Source organism: Desmodus rotundus, chromosome 4 (genome assembly GCF_022682495.2).
Source record: "Desmodus rotundus isolate HL8 chromosome 4, HLdesRot8A.1, whole genome shotgun sequence".
Classification (NCBI taxonomy): Eukaryota; Metazoa; Chordata; class Mammalia; order Chiroptera; family Phyllostomidae; genus Desmodus; species Desmodus rotundus.
The window spans coordinates 130,937,626-130,957,098 of NC_071390.1; the positions used below are offsets into that span (position 1 = coordinate 130,937,626).

General features: G+C 44.0%; 1 protein-coding gene across 12 annotated transcripts in view; it reads left to right on the forward strand.

Moving 5' to 3' along the window:
• SHROOM3 (shroom family member 3) overlaps positions 1-12,543 on the forward strand; it is a 277,506-nt gene extending 264,963 nt beyond the window's left edge. For all 12 annotated transcript variants that reach the window (XM_053923113.2, XM_053923112.2, XM_053923115.2 and 9 more), the window contains 2 exons: positions 8,261-8,533; positions 11,569-12,543. In XM_053923113.2, coding sequence (XP_053779088.1) covers positions 8,261-8,533; positions 11,569-11,937 — 642 coding nt within the window. In that variant the 3' untranslated portion in view covers positions 11,938-12,543. The remainder of the gene's footprint in view (positions 1-8,260; positions 8,534-11,568) is intronic.
• Positions 12,544-19,473: the final 6,930 nt, after the last annotated feature.

Sequence of the window (19,473 nt, forward strand, 5' to 3'; positions counted from 1 at the left end):
CAGTTTGATATTTCAGAACGTAAAACAAAATGATTACATTAGAAATGACCAAACTTAGAAAATAAAGGAGGGCCACATACAGCAGGAGACGAGCCTGGAAGGGTCCCCGGGAGCCAGAAGTTCATGGAGGACACAGGGCTTTGTGTGAAGCCCTGGCGGGGCCGGATTTTCTCCTGCAGCAATGGAGAAGCCTTTGAGATTTCTTTTTTTGTTTTAATGAACTACAAGTTTATGGATGTGTAATAGAATTTTTGTTAGTGTCACTCACATTTGCATATCCAACTTGGAAAGAGAAAATGCAGGAGCTTTAAATGATGTTGAAGGCATCTACTAATATGTTCAGAATACAGTTGAAAGTGCAGTTCTGTTCCTGATGTACAAGCTTTTCTGATAGTGATTTTCAGAACGAGTGCTTGGTCAACATTCATTCCCTGAGATTGTTCTGAAGCAGAGTGTAGCCTCCCACCAACTTTAGCAAAGTAATAATTTGTTGCCTAATACTTAAAGTTATTAATACCCTAGTGAGCATATTTAGGCATGAAATACACTAAGAGTAAATGGAAACAAGGCCTGATTTATTAATATTTGTTAAATTGAAATTAGCATTTTAAATCAATTCTACTTTAACATATATTCTATTTATGTATCCTAGATGATACATTATAATATTCCAAGTAAATATAAGTGTTACTTAAAATAGGAAGCACTTTCATTGTCTGAACTTCTGACATACATAAAAACAAAAGACAGTTTAATATCGGAGCATTCAGTTCCTTGGCTAAACTCTGCCATATCTGGTGGCAAAAATCTGCCCGAACAGAGCCCGCGATTCTCAATTCTCTCAATTCGGAAGGCAAACGGCTGTGGCTTAGAGACCTAATGGAAAATTTCAAAAGGCAGAAAGATCCATTGTTCCTCAGAACTGGCTTTCCCCACGAGATTGTTAGTGACTCGGGTAGTTCTCCGCTGCCCATTTCTGTCCTTCATCCTCGAAGTCCCAAGTTTCCTTCTGTCTTCCCAGCAAAACTTCCTTTAGCATTTCTTTTACAATAGTCTGATAGTGACACATTTCTTTTATTGGGTTGGCCGAAAGGTTCATTTGGTTTTTTCTCTACGATGGCTGTAGTACAGCTTAGTTGTCTTTAACTTAAAAACAATTTTGTTAGATTGTATTGTGACAGCTGTTATATCAGTGTGCATTTTTTTAAAAAACTTATCAAAACTGGTGAATTTCTGGGCAGCCATTTTAATATTGAAGATGGAAGAAGATATGCAACATTTTTGGCATATTATGCCTTATTATTTCAAAAGAGGTAAAAACACAACTGGAATGCAAAAGAAGATTTGTGCGGTGTATGGAGAAGATGCTGTGACTGATCAAACATGTCAAAATTGGTTTGCAAAGTTTCTTGGTACTGTCGACATTTTGGCCAAATAATTCTTTGCTGTGGGGCTGCCTTATGCATTGGAAGATGTTTAGCAGCACCCTGGCCTCTACCCACCAGAAGCCAATGGCAGAAGATAACCGACACACTCAAAATATCCAAATCAATAAAGTTATTGGTGAAAATGAAAAATGTCTTTTATGTCAGGGAAAAAACTAAATGGACTTTTTGGCCAACCCAATAGTTTTTCTTCATCTAAGAATTCTGTCGTTCCTGAAGGATATTTTCACTGGAATTCTGGGTTGCCTGTTCCTTTCAGTACTTTATAATTGTTGCTCCACTCTCTTCTTGCTTCCTTGGTCTCTGATGAGAAATGCACCTTTAAATACTAGTTCCTCCTATGAGAAATGGGTTGTTTTTCTTTGGCTACTTTCAAAATTTTTTTCATTGATATTCAGCAGTTTGATTATGATATGGAAGGGCCTGATTTCCTCTGATTTATCCTGTTTGGGGTTTCCTGAGCTTTTTGATGATGTAAATGTAGGTCTTTCAGCAAATTTAGGAAATTTTCAGCCTTTATGTTTTCAAATTTTTTTGTGCACTAATCTTTCTCTTCTTTCTTGGGGACTCCAGTGACGCAAATGTTAGACCTTTTGATATTGCACAAGTTCCTGAAACTCTGTTTACTTTTTTCCAATATGTTTTCTGTCAGTTCTTCTGATTGGTCTATCCCCAAGTTCACTGACTTGCCTGTCTCCATTCTGTCAGTGATTTTTTTCAAATTTCAACTATTAATAGTTTTCCATAAAATTTCTAATTAGTTTTTTTGTAGTATCTATTTTTTTTGCTCAGAACATCTGTCTTCTTTACAACAGTGTTTACTTTCATTATGGGGTGTAAAGACTATTTTAAAGGCTTTGGTAATAACTTCAACATTGGTTCTTTTGATCGTGGGTAATTTTGTACTGTATTCTGATACGTTTTCAGTATGATGTTGTGAGACTAGATTCTGTTAAAATCCCGTGGAAAATGTTGACTACAAGTTGCATCCCCACCTCTGGGGGGCGGTTCAGTTTTCAGCAGCGTCGCTGTGTCCCACACGCAAGCCGTCCAGGGCTTAGTCTGAGACTTGGGTAGCTGCTTCCTTCCTGGTCAGTTCTCGGCCTTTGCTGAGCCACTTTGAGTCTGTCCCCACACGTGCAGCTTGAGGGTGAGCCTGGGACTTATGTCAGTTCACACACAGAATTGGGGATCTTTTCCAGCTCTCTCCTGACCAGTATGAATTTCCCCATACTCTTTGGCTCCCAGCAGCCCCTTTTCCTGGGCATCTGGCTAAAAAGATGAGTTCTCGTGGTCATAGCAGCCTGTGCAGTTCTACACGGCCGGGACCACCCTCAATAAAAGAGAAAAGATACTGAGGATTCCCCTCACACCCTTTGGATCACAGGTCCTTTTCCCAGTTCCTCCGGTCAGAAAGAAGAGTTTTCTCTCGGGGTTTGAAATGTCAGAGCCACCCCTGCACGGTGTGGTGCTGTTTAAGTGGAGTCACTCGTGGGTGGCAAGGTGAAGAAACAAGGAGAGACGGGAGGGTTAAAACCAGGATTCCCCCACTCTTGAGCTCACTGAGGCCCCTTTCTCTTGTCCCCTGCTTTTAAAAGCAGGGCGTTTCTCAGTTTTTGCCACCACACTGTCTGTGTGGTTCTGCCTTGGGGCTATTCTCAGATCTGAGCTGGAAGGTAAGAGGTGGGGAAAACCAGAAACTCACCCCCACTCTGGGTCCACTTTGAGTTTGGCTCCCCTCCCCACAGCACTGCCACACTTCACCTTACAGATCCGCCTTCAGAATCCATGGTGTTAGCTGTAGTAAGTGGAGAGAGACGGATGGGTTTACGCATCTTGGCCAGCAGGCCAGCGTCATGGGTCGCCTCCTCCCCCAGCCCCTCCCCAGGTTTATCAGCAGGGAGAGGGGGCAGATTTGTGTTGTAGAAAAGTCTCTCCAACAGCTGTGTGTGGAGTAAGGAGGAGGGGAGGGCCGTGGGGAGGGCTTTACACCATCCAGGAGAATGACCACATGGGTCTACGGGCAATGCAGTGGAAGCAGTGAGAAACAGATGGATTAAAAAAAAAAAAAAGGTAAAACGGACAGAACAGGTAACAGATTGGACATGGAGCATGGGAGAGAGGAGAGTCAAGGATGCCTGTCAGGACGAAAACAGGAAGATCATTTTGGGAGGGAGGGGGGTGGAGGGCGAGCTCAGTGGAATTTAAAGAAATACTGTTTCTTGTGTATCAAAAATTCCTGATACCAAGAGACCAAAGTAAATAGGACAACTTTCTGGTCTCAAGCCTGCCCGAGAGAAAATGGTCAAGAACCACTCTCGACAGAGAACGTGCTAGAGGATCTGGGACGTGGCCGTCGAGTCCCCCGCAACCTTTCTGCTTTGCTCGGGTCACGCCATCTGAGGCAGAGGTTTGGCTCAATTTCTGTCATCAGGACAGAAAGGCCCCTGACTCCTGTGGGCGAAAGTCAGCCAAGAAAATGGCCATGGGCTGCTGCCTGCATCTGCCCTAGTGTTGTCTGGCAGGAGTCTGAATTCCATGCTGCCCTCACCCCAGCCACGGGGCTAGGAATCCTGAATCACTCGTTTGAGGTGAAAACAGTCCATCAGCAGAAGCCAACTGTGTTCACGGTGACATTATTGGCAACGCTGTCCACACAAGTTCTCAGAGCGGAAGGTGAAGCTGGGGGTGGGTGGGGGGGGGGTCGAATATTCCCCTGGAGGCATCCACCTAAAAGGAGCGATGTGTGCTCTTCGAATTGTTGCCTAATTGTAAGGCTGGCACTCACAAAAATAATACCTGGGCTGTGAATGATATTTTATATTTTCCAAAGTGCTCATATGAACTTTATTTTTGCTTGAGCTTCATAATACTCTATTTATTTATTTTTAGAGGGAGAGGACGGGAGGGAGAAAGAGGGGGAGAAATATCAATCGGCTGCCACTGGCATGACCCCAACCAGGGACCTGGCCCACAGCCCAGGCATGTGCCCCGACTGGGAATCGAACCAGTGACCTTTTGGTTCGCAGGCCAGCACCCAAGCCACTGAGCCACACCAGCCAGTGCAAGCTTCATAATGTTCCAACGTAGTGATTAGAAGCCTGAAGGCGGGAGCCGATCTGGGTTTAATTAAGCCTGGCTCTGGCACCTTCCAGCCACATGAGCTTGGGCAAGTTAAATAACCTCACTTTCCTCATCAGTAAAACTGGGATAATAATAGGATCCATCTCATCAGGTTGTTGTAAGTGGCAAATGAATAGTAATGCACTTAAATAGTGCCTGGCACAGAGAAGGAGCTCAGTATTTAAACATTATTATTAGTTTTAGGCAGGTATTATTATCCCCTTGCTGTGGTAAGAAATCTCAGACACAAAAGGTCAAGTGACTTGCCTGACGGTGAGTTTTCTGTCAGAGCCTGCCTCCTGACTCCCAGCCGTGTTTGGCCTGGACAGGTGAGATGGGATGGGGCCCGGCAGGACCGCAGCGTGCACATGGTGAGCTGGGGGCGAGGGGCTGTGAGCCTGTGTGCAGAGAAACAGCCCTTATAAATAGCACCTCACACAGGTCGAGTTAAGTTTATCCCATATGAGAAGCGGATAAATGTCAGTAACTTTGCAAATTAAGTAGCTCCCAAGAGACTAGTATGTTATTTTTTTTAAATACCCACCCAAAATATCTCTTCTCTCCCCAGTCAATTCTGCAGGTAGAAGTTGGTAGTTGGGGGAGGAAGAGGTCTGCCTGGCAAAGAAATGGCTATTTAGTACAAGCCAACTTTCCCTTGTTGCCTGCAGTTACTCGAATCCCTTTCAACTGCATTTTAAAGTCTGAATTTCCATATTTTAAAGGCTTGGTAAAATAAAAAATTCAAACACCATCCAAGTAATGCAACATTTGGGCCAGAAGTGACTGAACTGACTGCTATGTATACTCGCATTAGCACGTATGGCCGAGCTGTCGATATATCACATTACATCCCAGCAAATAGCTTTCAGAAACCAAAATGCTACAAAATGTGTGTTGGTCCTTCCCACAGAAGCCTCCCTGGGTCACTCCTAGGCATTTCCATCTCATTCAGTTCTTCCTCATACCGTGAAGCCTGGAGTGCACATCAGCTCCTGGACTGATGGCTTATGGTTCTACCCAGCAGGGATGTCCTGGAAAACTGAAGCAGAGGAAGGCCTAGTGGGTTAGACTACTAAGCCTGATCACAGGTGGCTGTTCAGCTGTGTCAACAATTTCTTTGGCCCATCCTCTCCCACTGAACTGTGCTTTCTTGGTGGCTGCCCTTTCAGCACTGCTGACCTGTCACCATTAAAGCCAGAACTAGGACATTTCAAGGACATTATAACCCTTACTCAAATTAGAAGAGCCTGAGAAAGCTGGGGAGCCACGTTCAGCAAAACTCAGAGAAAGAGTTCTTTCCTCATTTCACCACTCACCCCTACATGTGAAGACAGATTTGTTCTTAATGGTTTCTGCTCATTTGAAATTTTAAAAAATCATCATACTATCCCTTACAATAATAGTGACTAAGCGCCATAATGAGAGGTTTTTTTAATGATATTAAATTTTTTCAGTGCTCACCCAAGGATATGCTTTTATTGATTTTAGAGAGAGAAGGGAGAGAGAGAAACATCAATGTGAGAGGGAAACATCAATCAGTTGCCTCCCATATGCTCCCTGGCTGGGGCTCGAACCTGCAACCTTTTGGTGCACAGGACCACGATTTAACAAACTGAGCCACCCAGTCAGGGCTTAATTAAATTATTAATAAAAGTGTTTTGAGTTCCTTCCAGAAGTGACACACAATGTTAGTTTCAAAAGGAGTCATATTTGCAGGATTAAGGAAAACACGAGGCTGCTACCTTTCTTTCTACTATTTAGTTCTTTAAAAGGCTTTTATGAAACTGTACTTCTCAGGACATGAGGTTGAAATGGACACAAAGCCTTGAATAAGCAGAAGGCCTTTTGCCTTGGTTGGAGTGAGGGGAACATTGCTGCCCAGTTACCTACCTCTTGGGACTTTGGTATTACCTGGTGTTCTATAGCAAAGTACCATCCAGGGACACTTCCAGTGTCAAGCCTAGGAAATGCAAGCTGAGAGGTTAAAAAGCCCTGGCCTGACGTCGTATACATGTTAGTGTCTCTCATCTATCTGAAAAACAGGAATGACAACATTCGACGTGTCTTAACCCTGTCTCGCAGGGATGTGGGGAGATGTGACAGCCGACAGTGCTTGTTTTCCCACTGCCTTCCACTGCAGTGACCTTGCTGTTCTCATCCGAGGACCTGATACCACGAAGCGAGATCGCCACATCCTGCTGGGGGTTTTGCTGGAGAGTCCTAGCAGGTTACTTTGTAGGCAAATACCAATGCTGGCAGCCAGAATTACTTTTTGGATAACAATGAGCTTTCTAGGAAACTATAAGGAAAATTAAACAATTAACACTAAGCAATATTCTCACCCACCTGTATTATTCTGGGCTCAGATTCTTCAGTTGAGTAATATAACACACACACACACACACACATATCTCCACTACTAAAATTTCTTTTGCATTGACTTTGCCTTAATGAAACAGCTTGAGGAAATCTAAGATTATACCCCATGATGAGAGGGTATAGCAGATAGGAATTTTTTCATCACCCATTAGCTTGTGGGATTAGGCAAGTTGAGAGTAAGATGTCACCCAAAACTGGAACATTTCAAGAACCTTAGATTGAAGTACATCTGGTGGCCCAACTCCAAGATGGGCAGATCATGGAGAAATAAATATTTCCTTTCACCATTGTGACTATTGTATTCTCTGCTGCTGATGTTGAAGAAATAACACAAAAAGTCATCAGTACCCTTCAATTCTGTTAGTCAAAATTATTTCTATTTTTTCCCTTCCTTTAAAGTGAAGATTTACTGACATAGAGATTGCGACCCTGTTGTACCAAGTTTCCAATGGAAGCCACGGTTTTGTTACATGCACACACACTTGAGCTGGAACCTTTTTAATGATAAAGAAGTAGGTTTTAACCCCAAACAATTATGTGCTTTTTTCATCTGGCCACCTTCGGCTAAGAGAAAAATAATCAAGAGCCATGGAGTTTAATTTCTCTTGCCTCAAAGAAGTAGTAGACACTTCATATAAATGAAGTCAAGCTCGAAACTACTAAGACCTTTAGTTTATTCCTTCAATTAAAATATGTTGGCTATTCATGTGACTGTTTTATATGTATAGAAATTGAAGTGGCAAATTACATAGCTCTGGTAAATGGAAAGAGTGGGCGCAGTGGAAAGAACAAGGAGCTGAATTCCGATGAGTTCTCGTGTGAATATTTATCACAGTTGTCCAAGGGTAGCCCCTAAAGTCAGGCTGGTTTGCGTTCAGGGCAGTCCCACTTAATGGTGCATGTGTCTTCGACCTCACTTCACCTCAGTGTGTCTTAGTTTCCTCAACTATTGTATGCGGATGAAATAGTATCTCCTTCAAAATTGTTGGGAACACAGAATGAGATAGTTTCTCTGATTATGAAACCAGTTGGGGAATCAGAGCTATACACAGCACAACACAATTGGAAAACATTAGGAGGCAATTTATAATCAAGCGTTGGCCTGTGAGGATTGAGTAGGTTCAGAGAAAGACAGCTATAGACATTCGGGGAAAGGAAGGAGTATTGTGGCCTAACGTTGGGGAGCAGTCCATATAGAGTGGGGGGCCTTCAGCTGAGCCCTGAAGAAAAGACAGGAGGTGGTTGGGAGAATCGAATCCTCCTTCCAGGGCCCTCTCCAGCTGACTAACCTCTGCTACGCGTCTCGGTTACAGGCCGAGCTGATTGGAAGCCTCACCCACAAGCTTGAGACTCTCCAGGAAGCGAAGGGGAGTCTGCTGATGGACATCAAGCTCAATAACGCCTTGGGAGAAGAGGTGGAGGCTTTGATCAGTGAGCTGTGCAAGCCCAATGAGTTTGACAAATACAAGATGTTCATCGGGGACCTGGACAAGGTGGTAAACCTGCTGCTCTCCCTGTCGGGGCGCCTGGCCCGTGTGGAGAACGTCCTTAGTGGCCTCGGTGAAGATGCCAGTAAGGAAGAAAGGGTAGGTGGCCTAGCAATTCAGTTCAACAGGTTTTCCCCCTGAGCCCATGTACACAGAGAAGTACAATTAGACATGATCCCTTCTCTCAGAAAGATTACAATCTATTTGGGGCAGGGAGAGAGGCCAAAGTATAGATAACCGGGAAATGGAGAAAAAGGCATGTCCCATGCCAAGACGTAATGCTGACACTGCAGGCTTGGGGAACACTTAGGAAAGTAAAAACACAGGTGCCAGAGCTTCCTTCCTTCCTTTCTAGTGGGGGTTGCCCTTAAAAAAGGAGAGGACAACAGAATTTTGGGGGGTGGGAAGGGGGCATAGGAACTTGAGCTCAAGTCCCAGAGAATCCGCAGTTCACCTGGAGGGCCACAGACATTGGGTCACAATGCACACAGGTGTCTTCACCCTGCCACTTACTGGACGGAAGAGGACAGGTAATAACAGTGATGGTAACACTGGATAAAATTCAAGTACTTCCTCTGTGTGAGGCGCTGTGGGCTCACACACTTCATGTGCCGTCCTGGGGAAGGGACAGAGCCAGATATGAGGAGTCCTGCCACAGACCCCGGTGTTATTCACCTTGATGAATGTAATTCCACGGCTACAGAGCATCCTTCATCTACTCACTTCCACGACACGGCTTCACTGGGTGTCCAGTGTGCGCCACGTGCTTGCCGGGCCCTTGAGATGTATCTGCGAACAAAGCAGACTGATCCCTGCTCCCCCGGAGCTAACTTATCAAGGAAGTCAGACGGCGAACGCTGCTGTAACGCACGCCCAGGAACGCATGCGCCTGCAGGTGACAACTGCTCCGGCCATCAAGACACCCCTTTGCTTTCTGGCTCCTCCGAACTCCAGCTCACTCTCTGTCAGTGCTCTCAGTGATTCCCTAGTTATTTCTCCTAAGTAGTGCATTAAAAGGAAAGGTGTCTTTTTTTCAAATAGATTTTTTTAAAAGGATTAGGAAAAGCCCAGGTGGTAAGCATCTGGGAGTGTGACTGTGTATCCAGAAACTGTCCGCAGCTCTGCATCCAGTGAGTGTCCTCCTCATACAAACGTGCAGAGCCTCGGCTTCCTCTTCTAGAAACTGCCCAATAGTGCGACCTCAGCAGGGTTGGTCTTTCCTCCTTCCACTCAGCAAACAGGGAGTGAGAACCTGTAACACAGCAGGTGCTGTGTGTGCTAGGGATGAACACCGGCTAAAACCCAGGCCCCGCCCTCCAGGAACTCACCCTGTAAAGCCAGCGCGGAAGCAGCAGATGTATCCAAAATGCAGCAAGCACAGCAACAAAGTCAGAGCCGAGCAGCACTTCACAGGGGGTGGGGTGGGGTGAGGCGAGGCCAGGAAAGGCTTCATGCGAGTGGTGCTTAATAGAGTCTAGAAGAATGTAATCATTGGTGGTGGACTAAGAGTGGAAGGGCTTCACAGTTTAGAAGGAATATCGTGGACAAAGTAAAGAAAGACCATGGCATTTTCAAAAACTGATTTTCATATGGTTGGCATGTCTCCAACATAGAGTGATTACTTGGTTTGTTTTTAGAAATAGTGAATTATAGACAAAAAGTAGAAAAGTATGTAGTCAGGGATTGGATAGGAAGTAGATCCCTCATTTTTATGGCTTGATAGATCAATCAAAAGGGGTGTTCAGAACACCTATAAAATGAAACCAGAGGACTTGCATAGACATTTCTCCAAAGAGGACATACAGATGGCCAACAGGCTTATAAAAAAGATGCTCGACATCACTAGTCATCAGAGAAAAGCAAATGAAAGCCACAGTGAGATACCACCTCACCCCTGTCAGCATGACTATTACCACTAAATCAACAAACAAGTGCTGGCGAGGATGTGGAGGCGGGAACCCTTGTGCACTGTTGTGGGGTTGTAAATTGTTGCTGCTGCTGTGGAAGACAATATGGAGGTTCCTCAAAAAGTTAAAAATACAACTACCGTATGACCCAGCCATTCAACTTCTGGGTATTTATCCCAAAAAATCCAAAACACAATTCAAAAGGTATACGCACCTCTGTCTTCATCGCAGTGTTATTTACAATAGCCAAGATATGGGAGCCACCTACGTGTCCATCAGTAGAGGATTGGATCAAGCAGTTGTGGTACATATGTACAACACAATATACAAGCATATGCAGAATATACAACAATATATACAAGCACGGAGGCTTCAGGCTGTTAATTTGGGCAACTCATGGGGACAGAGAACAGAGAATGAGCTTGAATTAGCAGATGTGTTGCAGGAGAGGCAGCGCAGAGCAGGTGATTCTGAATTGGGCCGCTGGGGGGATGCTGCAGATGTCTGAGGTAGGAATACTGCAGCGGGTCTCAGGGAAGAAGTTGTTTCACAGCCACATCCAGCTCTACACAATGCACGCGTACACTCTCCAACATAAGTGCGTGCTTGCTCACCTGCAAAATACTATGTAAGTATTAGTTTTTGGAATGATTAGTCTTTGCCAAGAAGGTAAAAGGAGTGAGTAAAGGACGAATATGTGGTTCAATAAATGCCAAATTCAGAATAATAGTTACCAAAGAGAAGAGGGAGGGGAAGATGGGGACTGAGGTAAGTATGTGGAAGGCTGCGACTGAATCTAATTATTTTTAATCTCAAGCAAATATGAAGAATGTTCGTGTTGAGACTGAGCACAGTTAATGACAGGCACACAGGTATTACGTCATTCTCCAGGGATTTCTGGTGTTTAAAATATTTTTATCGAATTTACGGGGGTGGCATTAGTTACTAAAATTGTGGAGGCTTCAGCTGTACAGTTCTGTAGCACACCACCGATCACCGTACTGTGCTCACCACCCTGCCTCAAGTCGCTCCTCATCACCACGTAACGCTTTTAAAGGTGAGAAAGAGGTTCTCGCTTTCTAACTTATCTCTCGACAGTATTTTGAAAGGTGTCTTCATTCAAAATCAGGGGGGTTTTTTTTAGGTGTATTTTTCTGGTTGGGGGAGGAAGCCTGTGAAAATGGAGAGATCTGTAAGATAAACCTAAAACTTGTTTTGCCCCAACAGAGCTCACTCAACGAGAAGAGGAAGGTCCTGGCGGGGCAGCATGAGGACGCCCGGGAGCTCAAGGAGAACCTGGACCGAAGGGAACGCGTGGTGTTGGACATCCTGGCCAATTACCTTTCAGAGGAACAACTCCAGGATTACCAGCATTTTGTGAAAATGAAGTCGACTCTCCTCATTGAGCAGAGGAAGCTGGATGACAAGATCAAACTGGGCCAGGAGCAAGTCAAGTGCCTGCTGGAGAGTCTCCCCTCGGATTTCGTTCCCAAGGCCGGGGCCCTGGCTCTGCCCGCGGACCTCACGAGTGAAATGGCTCCTGTTGGGGGGTGCACTTTCCGTGGTATTCCCCCAGCGTTAACCTCTCCACTTTAACCTCTTCTCAAACACCCAACCAAAAGATCACCCTTTCTTTCCACTCTATTTAATCCGAAAAATGTTTCAGCACAAACCACTGTTTAAACTCTATGGGTTTGGGGGGTTTCTGGATAAAAGGAAAAGATTCTATCCAGGAAAGAGCCTGTTTTTTTCCTTCTCACCCTTCATGATTGATCTTCTGAGAGCTTGAATGCTGCTGGGAACTTACCCCTTTCTATTATTACTTTGTAATAGAAAATTAATGAAACAGAGAACTGACAGGAGGGTGTTTGATTAGCTTCCAACAGGCTGAGGCAACAGATCAGTGTGTGTCACCCTCAGGAATGGACCCACAGTGGCCTTCCTCCTGTGGGCAGTGTGTCCTGGCAACAGGTACAAGGACTCATTAACGAAGAGTCTGCAACATAAAGCCTTAAAGAGACACACACACAGAAGAAAACTGTAAAACCCTGAACATTGTTGTTATTTATATTTTTAAAAGTAAAAAGGATCATTATGTTTGTGTGCTAACCATTTGATTCTGTTTTGTGGGGGATGTAGACAATTACATTTGAGGTTTGTATTTTGTGAAAAATCTTAATGAAATGAAGAATTCCAAAGATAGTCGTATTGAGCGTGGAGATTTGTTTTTTCTTAAACTCTTGTCTGCCTTATTTTTATAAATCCAAGCAGATCTCCTACGCCTGTATTAAACCGAGTCCTGGGGGGACCTGTGTTCCCACTGCTGCGGGTCCTCACCACCCTCCTCCTGCAGCCAACAAGGTCGCCGCATCACTTCCTAACGCTTCATATCATCACTGCTGGGGAGATGAAGCTCTGTTTTACTAAAAAGGACAGCAACTCACCAGCCTATATGACAAGAGCAAGGTCAGAAATCCAGACAATTCCAAACCAAATTCATGCTGTCCTGCAGAGGATCTGGGCTAAGTACAGCCCATTTAGTGAGAGAGGTTATCAGGTTGTTTTTAATGATGCTGTTTCGTAAAATTGGGGTTTTTCAAATGTCAAGCCTACCCATCACCATTAACAGTTCCCTCAGCATCTGAACATTGATTTTGCACCATCATGCTTCAATAACTTCTTAGAAGGGTACTCAAGAGCCCAAGCTCTGAGTCTATGAAAACAGCCTGGAACCGTGGGAGGAGGCAAGGGCCAGAGGCAGGCTCTGCCCACAGCTGCTGACGACAGCAGCGGCCTCCCCCTTAGAGCAGGTGGTGATGCACCCGAGGCTGTGCTGTGATTCTGTGTCGTCGTCTTCACATGTGCTTAGGCCGAGGCTGGTGGCTCCCTCTGCTAATTTGGGCTGTGAGTACTACAGCAGCCAGCCCTGGAGATTAAAATTTGTATGAGAGTAAAATTTTCCTTAGTATATTTAACTAGTGAATGAAATTTATCGTCCGGTTTAAAATTTCAAAACTGTAGTTTTGGTCCCCAATACAGGTGTCTTTTGATGAACCTAGAACCAGTAGGCTACCCAGAAGTTTCTTATGAGCAATCAACCAAAGCCTTTGCTTTGCTCTTTGGAGGCCGTACACGGTCTGACTCCACTCATCCAGTAAGACAGCAGCTTGGTTTTCCAGGAATGTTCTCTAAAGCCTCTCTGACAGCCAGACGTCCCATTTCCCAGGGAGTCAGGGGGAACCAGTGACAGCATTCCACAGCCACTCCGCATGGTCCTTTTGGAGTGGAGAAAGCCCATCTAACTGACATTCCATCAGACTGAGGCCAACACAGGAGCCTGAAATCAACCCCGCTTGATAGTTACTGTGTCTCACCGATGCTGAGTGGCTCTTCGTGTCAGTCAGACTGGGATGAAGCCAGCGAGTTAATGTCTCCAGCTGTTCTTCGTGGAGTGGCTGGGAGGAGTCAAGGGCCCCTAATTCCCAACACTCCAAAATTAGTCTTCTCAAGGATTTGACTGGGAATATTTTTCAGTCTTTTCGATCACTTTTCTATTTCATACGTGTCACACTTAGCCCTGTAGTGGTGTAGCAGGTGATGCTGTGTGGCACACCACAAGCACCTGAAAGCTTATGGCCCTCCTGGGGTAGCCTCTCCTTTTGCTGCACTGAGACGACATTCTGTTTTTGCATGGAATGAGTGAGGTACCAAGCGTAACTTTTAAATCTAATTCTTTTAAGATTTTATTTACTTCTAGGGAGATGGGAAGGGAGGGAGACAAACATCGATGTAAGAGAGAAACGTCAGCCCATTGCCTCTCATATACTCCCCTTCCAGGGGCCAAACCTGCAACCCAGGCACGTGCCCTGACCAGGAGTGGAGCCAGCAACATTTTGGTATATGGGACAATACTGCAGCCAACTGAGCCACACCAGCCAGGGCAAAATAAGCCTGTTCTTTATCCCTTTACTATTTTGTATTTTTTCCCCACTGTTTAAAAAAAAAATAGCCATCTACAGTGGAAACCATCCTTTTTCCTCCCAACAATATCCTCTCAACTGAGAGAGGTCATGGGCAGAGCAGGTTACTGGTCAAGATTTCAGGACACATGAAATCAAGAATGTTTGTCCACAGTCAATAACTGTCCCTGTGACTGTGGTGGTTCCAGAAACACCATTCCCATCAGAAGTCAGGTGGGAGTAGGACGGCCTTGCAATAATCCAAGTACCGAGATTAAGAAACCTGTGAAGTCTCAAGAAAGGACAATGTCCTGCGACAAAACTAGGAGGCGTCCTACTTCCTGGGCCACTTGGGAAGCTCTCAGCATGTTGCTACATGTTGGTTGACTCAGCCTTTCCTCAGACTGTTTTGTGTTCCTTGTGGCCGCATAACCCCAAAGAATGCAGGGAGGATCCAAAGTGTGACTTCCTCCAAGAGACGCTGTTGAAACCAAACATTTTCCTTTCTTCCAGGGGAAAGGAAAATATTTTAGGATTTAATTTGCACAACTGGTTTTCACTTGAAGATCAGCAAGTTTGGATTGACCCCTAAGAACCAGTGGCTTTCTGTTGTTAGGAGTGAGGCCTTACCTGAGGGTCTTTGGGGCGTACACCAGGAAAAACCAGCCTGGGACACCCCACTTCTCCTAGTATTCCATCATTCATATCTGATCTGAAATCACTTCTGATTTTAAAGGTTAGATCACAGTTGTGCCTAATATGAGCTCTACCTTTAAGTTTATATTTTATTCAAACATCTTTTGCTAAGATGTTGGTTTTGTTTGTTTTTTTTTCCTGGATACCAAGGAAACTATTGTCTTTTTATTCTGTATGGTTACAAATTTATCTCTTTAATTTTCCATAATGTTATTGGCTTTATTCTGTTAGGTTGGAATTATTTATATTTTCCTTTTTAGGACAGCATGTGTTTTATTCACCTTACTATGGGCAAGAGAAAGTAAAAACTTCAGCCAGAAATAACTTCTCCATCTCCAGCAACGCGTAAGGCGGCCAGGAGGACGCGAAGGGCTGCTTTATACAGAAACAGTTTACTGGAGACAAGGCACACATTGCTGCCTCAACGCTGAGACAAAGCATGGGGCAAAAGGATAAAGACCATTTTAATATGAGAAAGGTCCATACGAAGTCTTCCTATTTATTCTAAATAAACCTCACTTTTATGGGAGCGCACTCAGACACTAAATCATGCTTTCTGTAAGTGCAGGCAAGAAGATCCTCTGGCCCTGACTGGTGTGGCGCAGTGGTTTAGGTGTGGTCCTGCAAACTGAAAGGTCGCCAGTGAGATTCCTGGTCAGGGCACATGCCTGGGTTGCAGGCCAGGTCCCCGGCTGGGGGCGTGTGAGAGGCAGCTGATAAATGTTTTTCTCCTCTTTCTCCCTCCTTCCCTCTCTGAAAATGAATAAATAAAATCTTTAAAAATATAAAAAAGAAAAGATTCTCTGTATCAGAATCACAGCATGCTTGTTAAAAATGCCAGTTGCTTGGACACAACCAAGTAGGCTGGGAATCTGCATCTTACCATTTGAGAGCCACTGACACCCGTCCTGTGTACAGTTGCTATTGTTAGGATCACGGTGAGACTGGCATGAGTTTATGTAATAATAATCCCAGACGTCAAAGCCCTGTCGTGTTTGCTCTCGTTAGTACATCATCACGAGTTAATACTGTCCCCACTACTTTTATATAATCCCCAAGGTTGTGATATGGGGTATTGCCCCCCTCTCTCCAGATGTTTTAAATTAAAATGAGCCAAGCACTTATTCAAGCTCACCTACACCTGCTCTAATTATTTTCCTCAAGAGGAACCAACACAATGTCAGTGATTTGAAGTTCTGCCATGATACTTGCACTAACCTGAAATCACGACTGACTTTTCAGTGGGGACCCTACTCAGGTATTTGCTGCTTCATCACAAGCCTCATGCAACATATGAGTTAGAATTTCTCTTGGTGTGGATTTGAGAGCCTCACTAATGGAACAAAAATGTGTTTATTTCCTTCTAGAAGTAAAAGGAGCCATCACCCAACTGCAAACACTAACATCAAAATTAGGCAAGGAAAAAGTTGCAAATAAAGAAACTGGCTCATTTATTCCTACTTTATTCTTTAAATTCTCTCTGCTCATCTATAAGGGGAAAAACAGCTGTGTTTCTTGCTAGAACATCAATTTTGCTATTGCTTTACATAGAGGGTTAACAGGGGAAGTTTAATATATATAAAGAATGATTAAATTCTGGTAAATGAGTGACTATGGGATCTAAGGAATTTGATAGGATACCCTGGAGTGCAAGGAGAATACCCTAGGAGAGACCAACTTGGAAAGGGCTCCCTCCCCACAGCTGGGGTTCAGACCTCGGAGAACTCAGACCATGACAACAGAGAAGTCTACTGGTTTGCCCAGGCCAGAGCTGGTCTGCAGTGTCTGGGCAAGCAGGAAGCAGCAGCCCTCCAGAGGGCAAGCCAGCAATCAACGGCATGGGCCTGCACAGGTATTGGGGGCCTGAAGAGGGGCTGCTCAGTGGAAACCCTGGGAGTTGCAGGGATCTGCATGGGGGAGCAGGCGTTGGCAGAATGCCTTTGGGGCATTGATGCAAGCAGGGATCCATCAGGGCGTGGGTTTCTATTCAATACTTCGCAGGCCTGGGAGAAAGTTACCTCCCGCTGAGGCTGCAAGGTCACCGTGGAAACCTGTGCTAGGGGCAGAACTCCATCAGGTTCCTCATACCCCACACCATTCAGCCAAAACAACACTGTCCTTTCCTTCCTCCTGCCCCTCCAGCGCCCTCTACTGAGAAAATTTAGCATGCTCACTATATAAAGGAGAAGTAATGAAAGACAAATGTGGGGGTAAGAGGCAATAAATTGATGATAACTGGCACAGAGTTATTCTATTAGATTATTACACTAGCATTATTTTCTGGTATCATCAATAATTTTGTAGTTGTTGATTCTGTAAGAATGATTTCCCTGACAATAAAGAAAAAAAGAGCCTATCTAACTCACTACTTACATCTCTTAAAAAAGGTGTCAAAGGGAAAGCAGTTTTTTAATGTGCTTCATACACCCGTGTTCCCCAAAGTAACTAAAGCAATAGATTTCGAATGAGGCGTATATAAGAGCATGTGTAAGGTTTCTATCTGCCCATCTATCTCTCTGCCTAGCTCTGCCTCTGGAGACCTCCAAGTCTCTTGCCGTGTCTCCACGTGTGTGCCATTCTGCCTCTGTGTGTGCGTGTGCTTTTCTCATTCTCAGCTTTTACAGCAGTCGTCTTGCTGTTCTTTCATTACCCGAATGATTCCAATTATATTCTGTATATTCTTGGGTGGGGGGCGTGGCTTACAAAGGATAAATTGGGAATGAATAAAGGCTAGAAGGGAAGATTTGTAAAACCAGATTTTTTTTTTAAGGTAGGAAAAAAATAAGAATTTCACCTCATTCAAGCTAAAATAGGGGGAATAACAAAAGGAAGACTTTGCAACATGTTTAAATATGCATAAGAGAAAAAGAGAGCTATGTATTTCCCTCCTGTAATTAGAACAGAGTACAGGAATGACTTTGTTTTGTGGTGATAGGAATTGAGCTGGTAAGAAGAAATAACCCAACAAAGGGCTCACAGATATTGGACTAAGAACTTAAAAACACTGATCTTTCTTCCTCATAATTAAAAGAAAAAAAATAGAGATCCACCTGACATGAAGTGGTTTGGAAGCATATTTATTAAAAGGCAGGAAGACATCCCTTCTAGGACTACAGTTCTGTCAAGTGGACACGCAGAAAATGAACTTTAGCTTGTGATATAAATAGACATTTTCCTAGTTTACTCAAAAGGCTTAAGTTTAATAATAAACTCCATTTAATAATGTATCACTGGATTTGTTTTGATGTTATTATTTAACTCATGAAAGTTTCCCCAAATCAGGGAACAATTGCTTTGATCTAATTTAAAACTCCGAATAGACATATATTTTCACATTGAGAATACAAATCCTTTTCTTCTTCCACACTTTTCCCTTCTTCAAAAAAAAGAAGTATTCCCTGACCTTTTCGATAAATCTCCCTGAAGGCTTGTTTTTGGACAATAAATTTTGAGAATGATAGATCAGGGTTGAAGAACAACTTGTAAGGAAGGCCTTGCAAATGTCAGTTAAAAGCTAAGGAATACCGTGCTTAGGAGTAAGGAACTAAGAAAACCATCTCCAGATGTGGTTGAATAGTGTGCCCCCACAGGTAGATGAGAGAGTAGTGTCTTTGGGAGGGACAGCAGGAAATGTGCGTGGTCATCATCACTCCGGGCGCTTAAATGTGTGCGTTGGCACGGCTAATTGAGAAGGTGCATGACATGCCTGCTAACGAGTAGAACCACAGTTCTCGGAGCAAGTGGGTCGGAAACCCACGGGGAGGTAACTGAAAGAAGACTTCTGTTCATGATATAGAAATACAAATGTGAATGACCCATGAATACAGCTCAGCAATAAAAATACAACCCAGTTTTTAAAGCTTGGCAGAAGAATTAGACATTTGACAAAGGAAGAAAGATGAATGGCTGGTAAGTACATGAAAAGGTGATGGACGTCTTTAAATCATCAGGGAAATGCAAATTTAAACCACAACAGATCCCACTACCCACTCACTGGGACAACTAAAACCAAGTGTGGTGAGTGTGTGGAGCACATGGGGTTCTGATGCACTGCTGGAGAGCCTGTGACTCCCTGTGGAGAACTGTTCGGTAGATTTTTACAAAATTAAAAATATATTTACCCCATGGTCTAGCAATTCCATTTTTAGGTAGTTACTCTAGAGAAAGGAAAATATATCTTCTCACACACACACACACTTGCACAAGAATGTTCACATCAGCTTAAATCATGATAGTCAAGAAACTGAAAATAACCCAAATCTCAAAAGATAACCAAATCGCCTTACATTAATACAATGGAAATTATCCATCAATAAAAAATATATTGACATGTGACGATATGGATGGAAACCAGTATTTTAGGCAGAAGTTACAAAAAGCACACACTGTGTGATTCCGTTTGTATTGAGTTCTAGGCTGGGCAGAAGGAATCTGTGGTGGTAGAAGTGAGAAGGCAGTTGCCTGGGGTGAAGGAAGC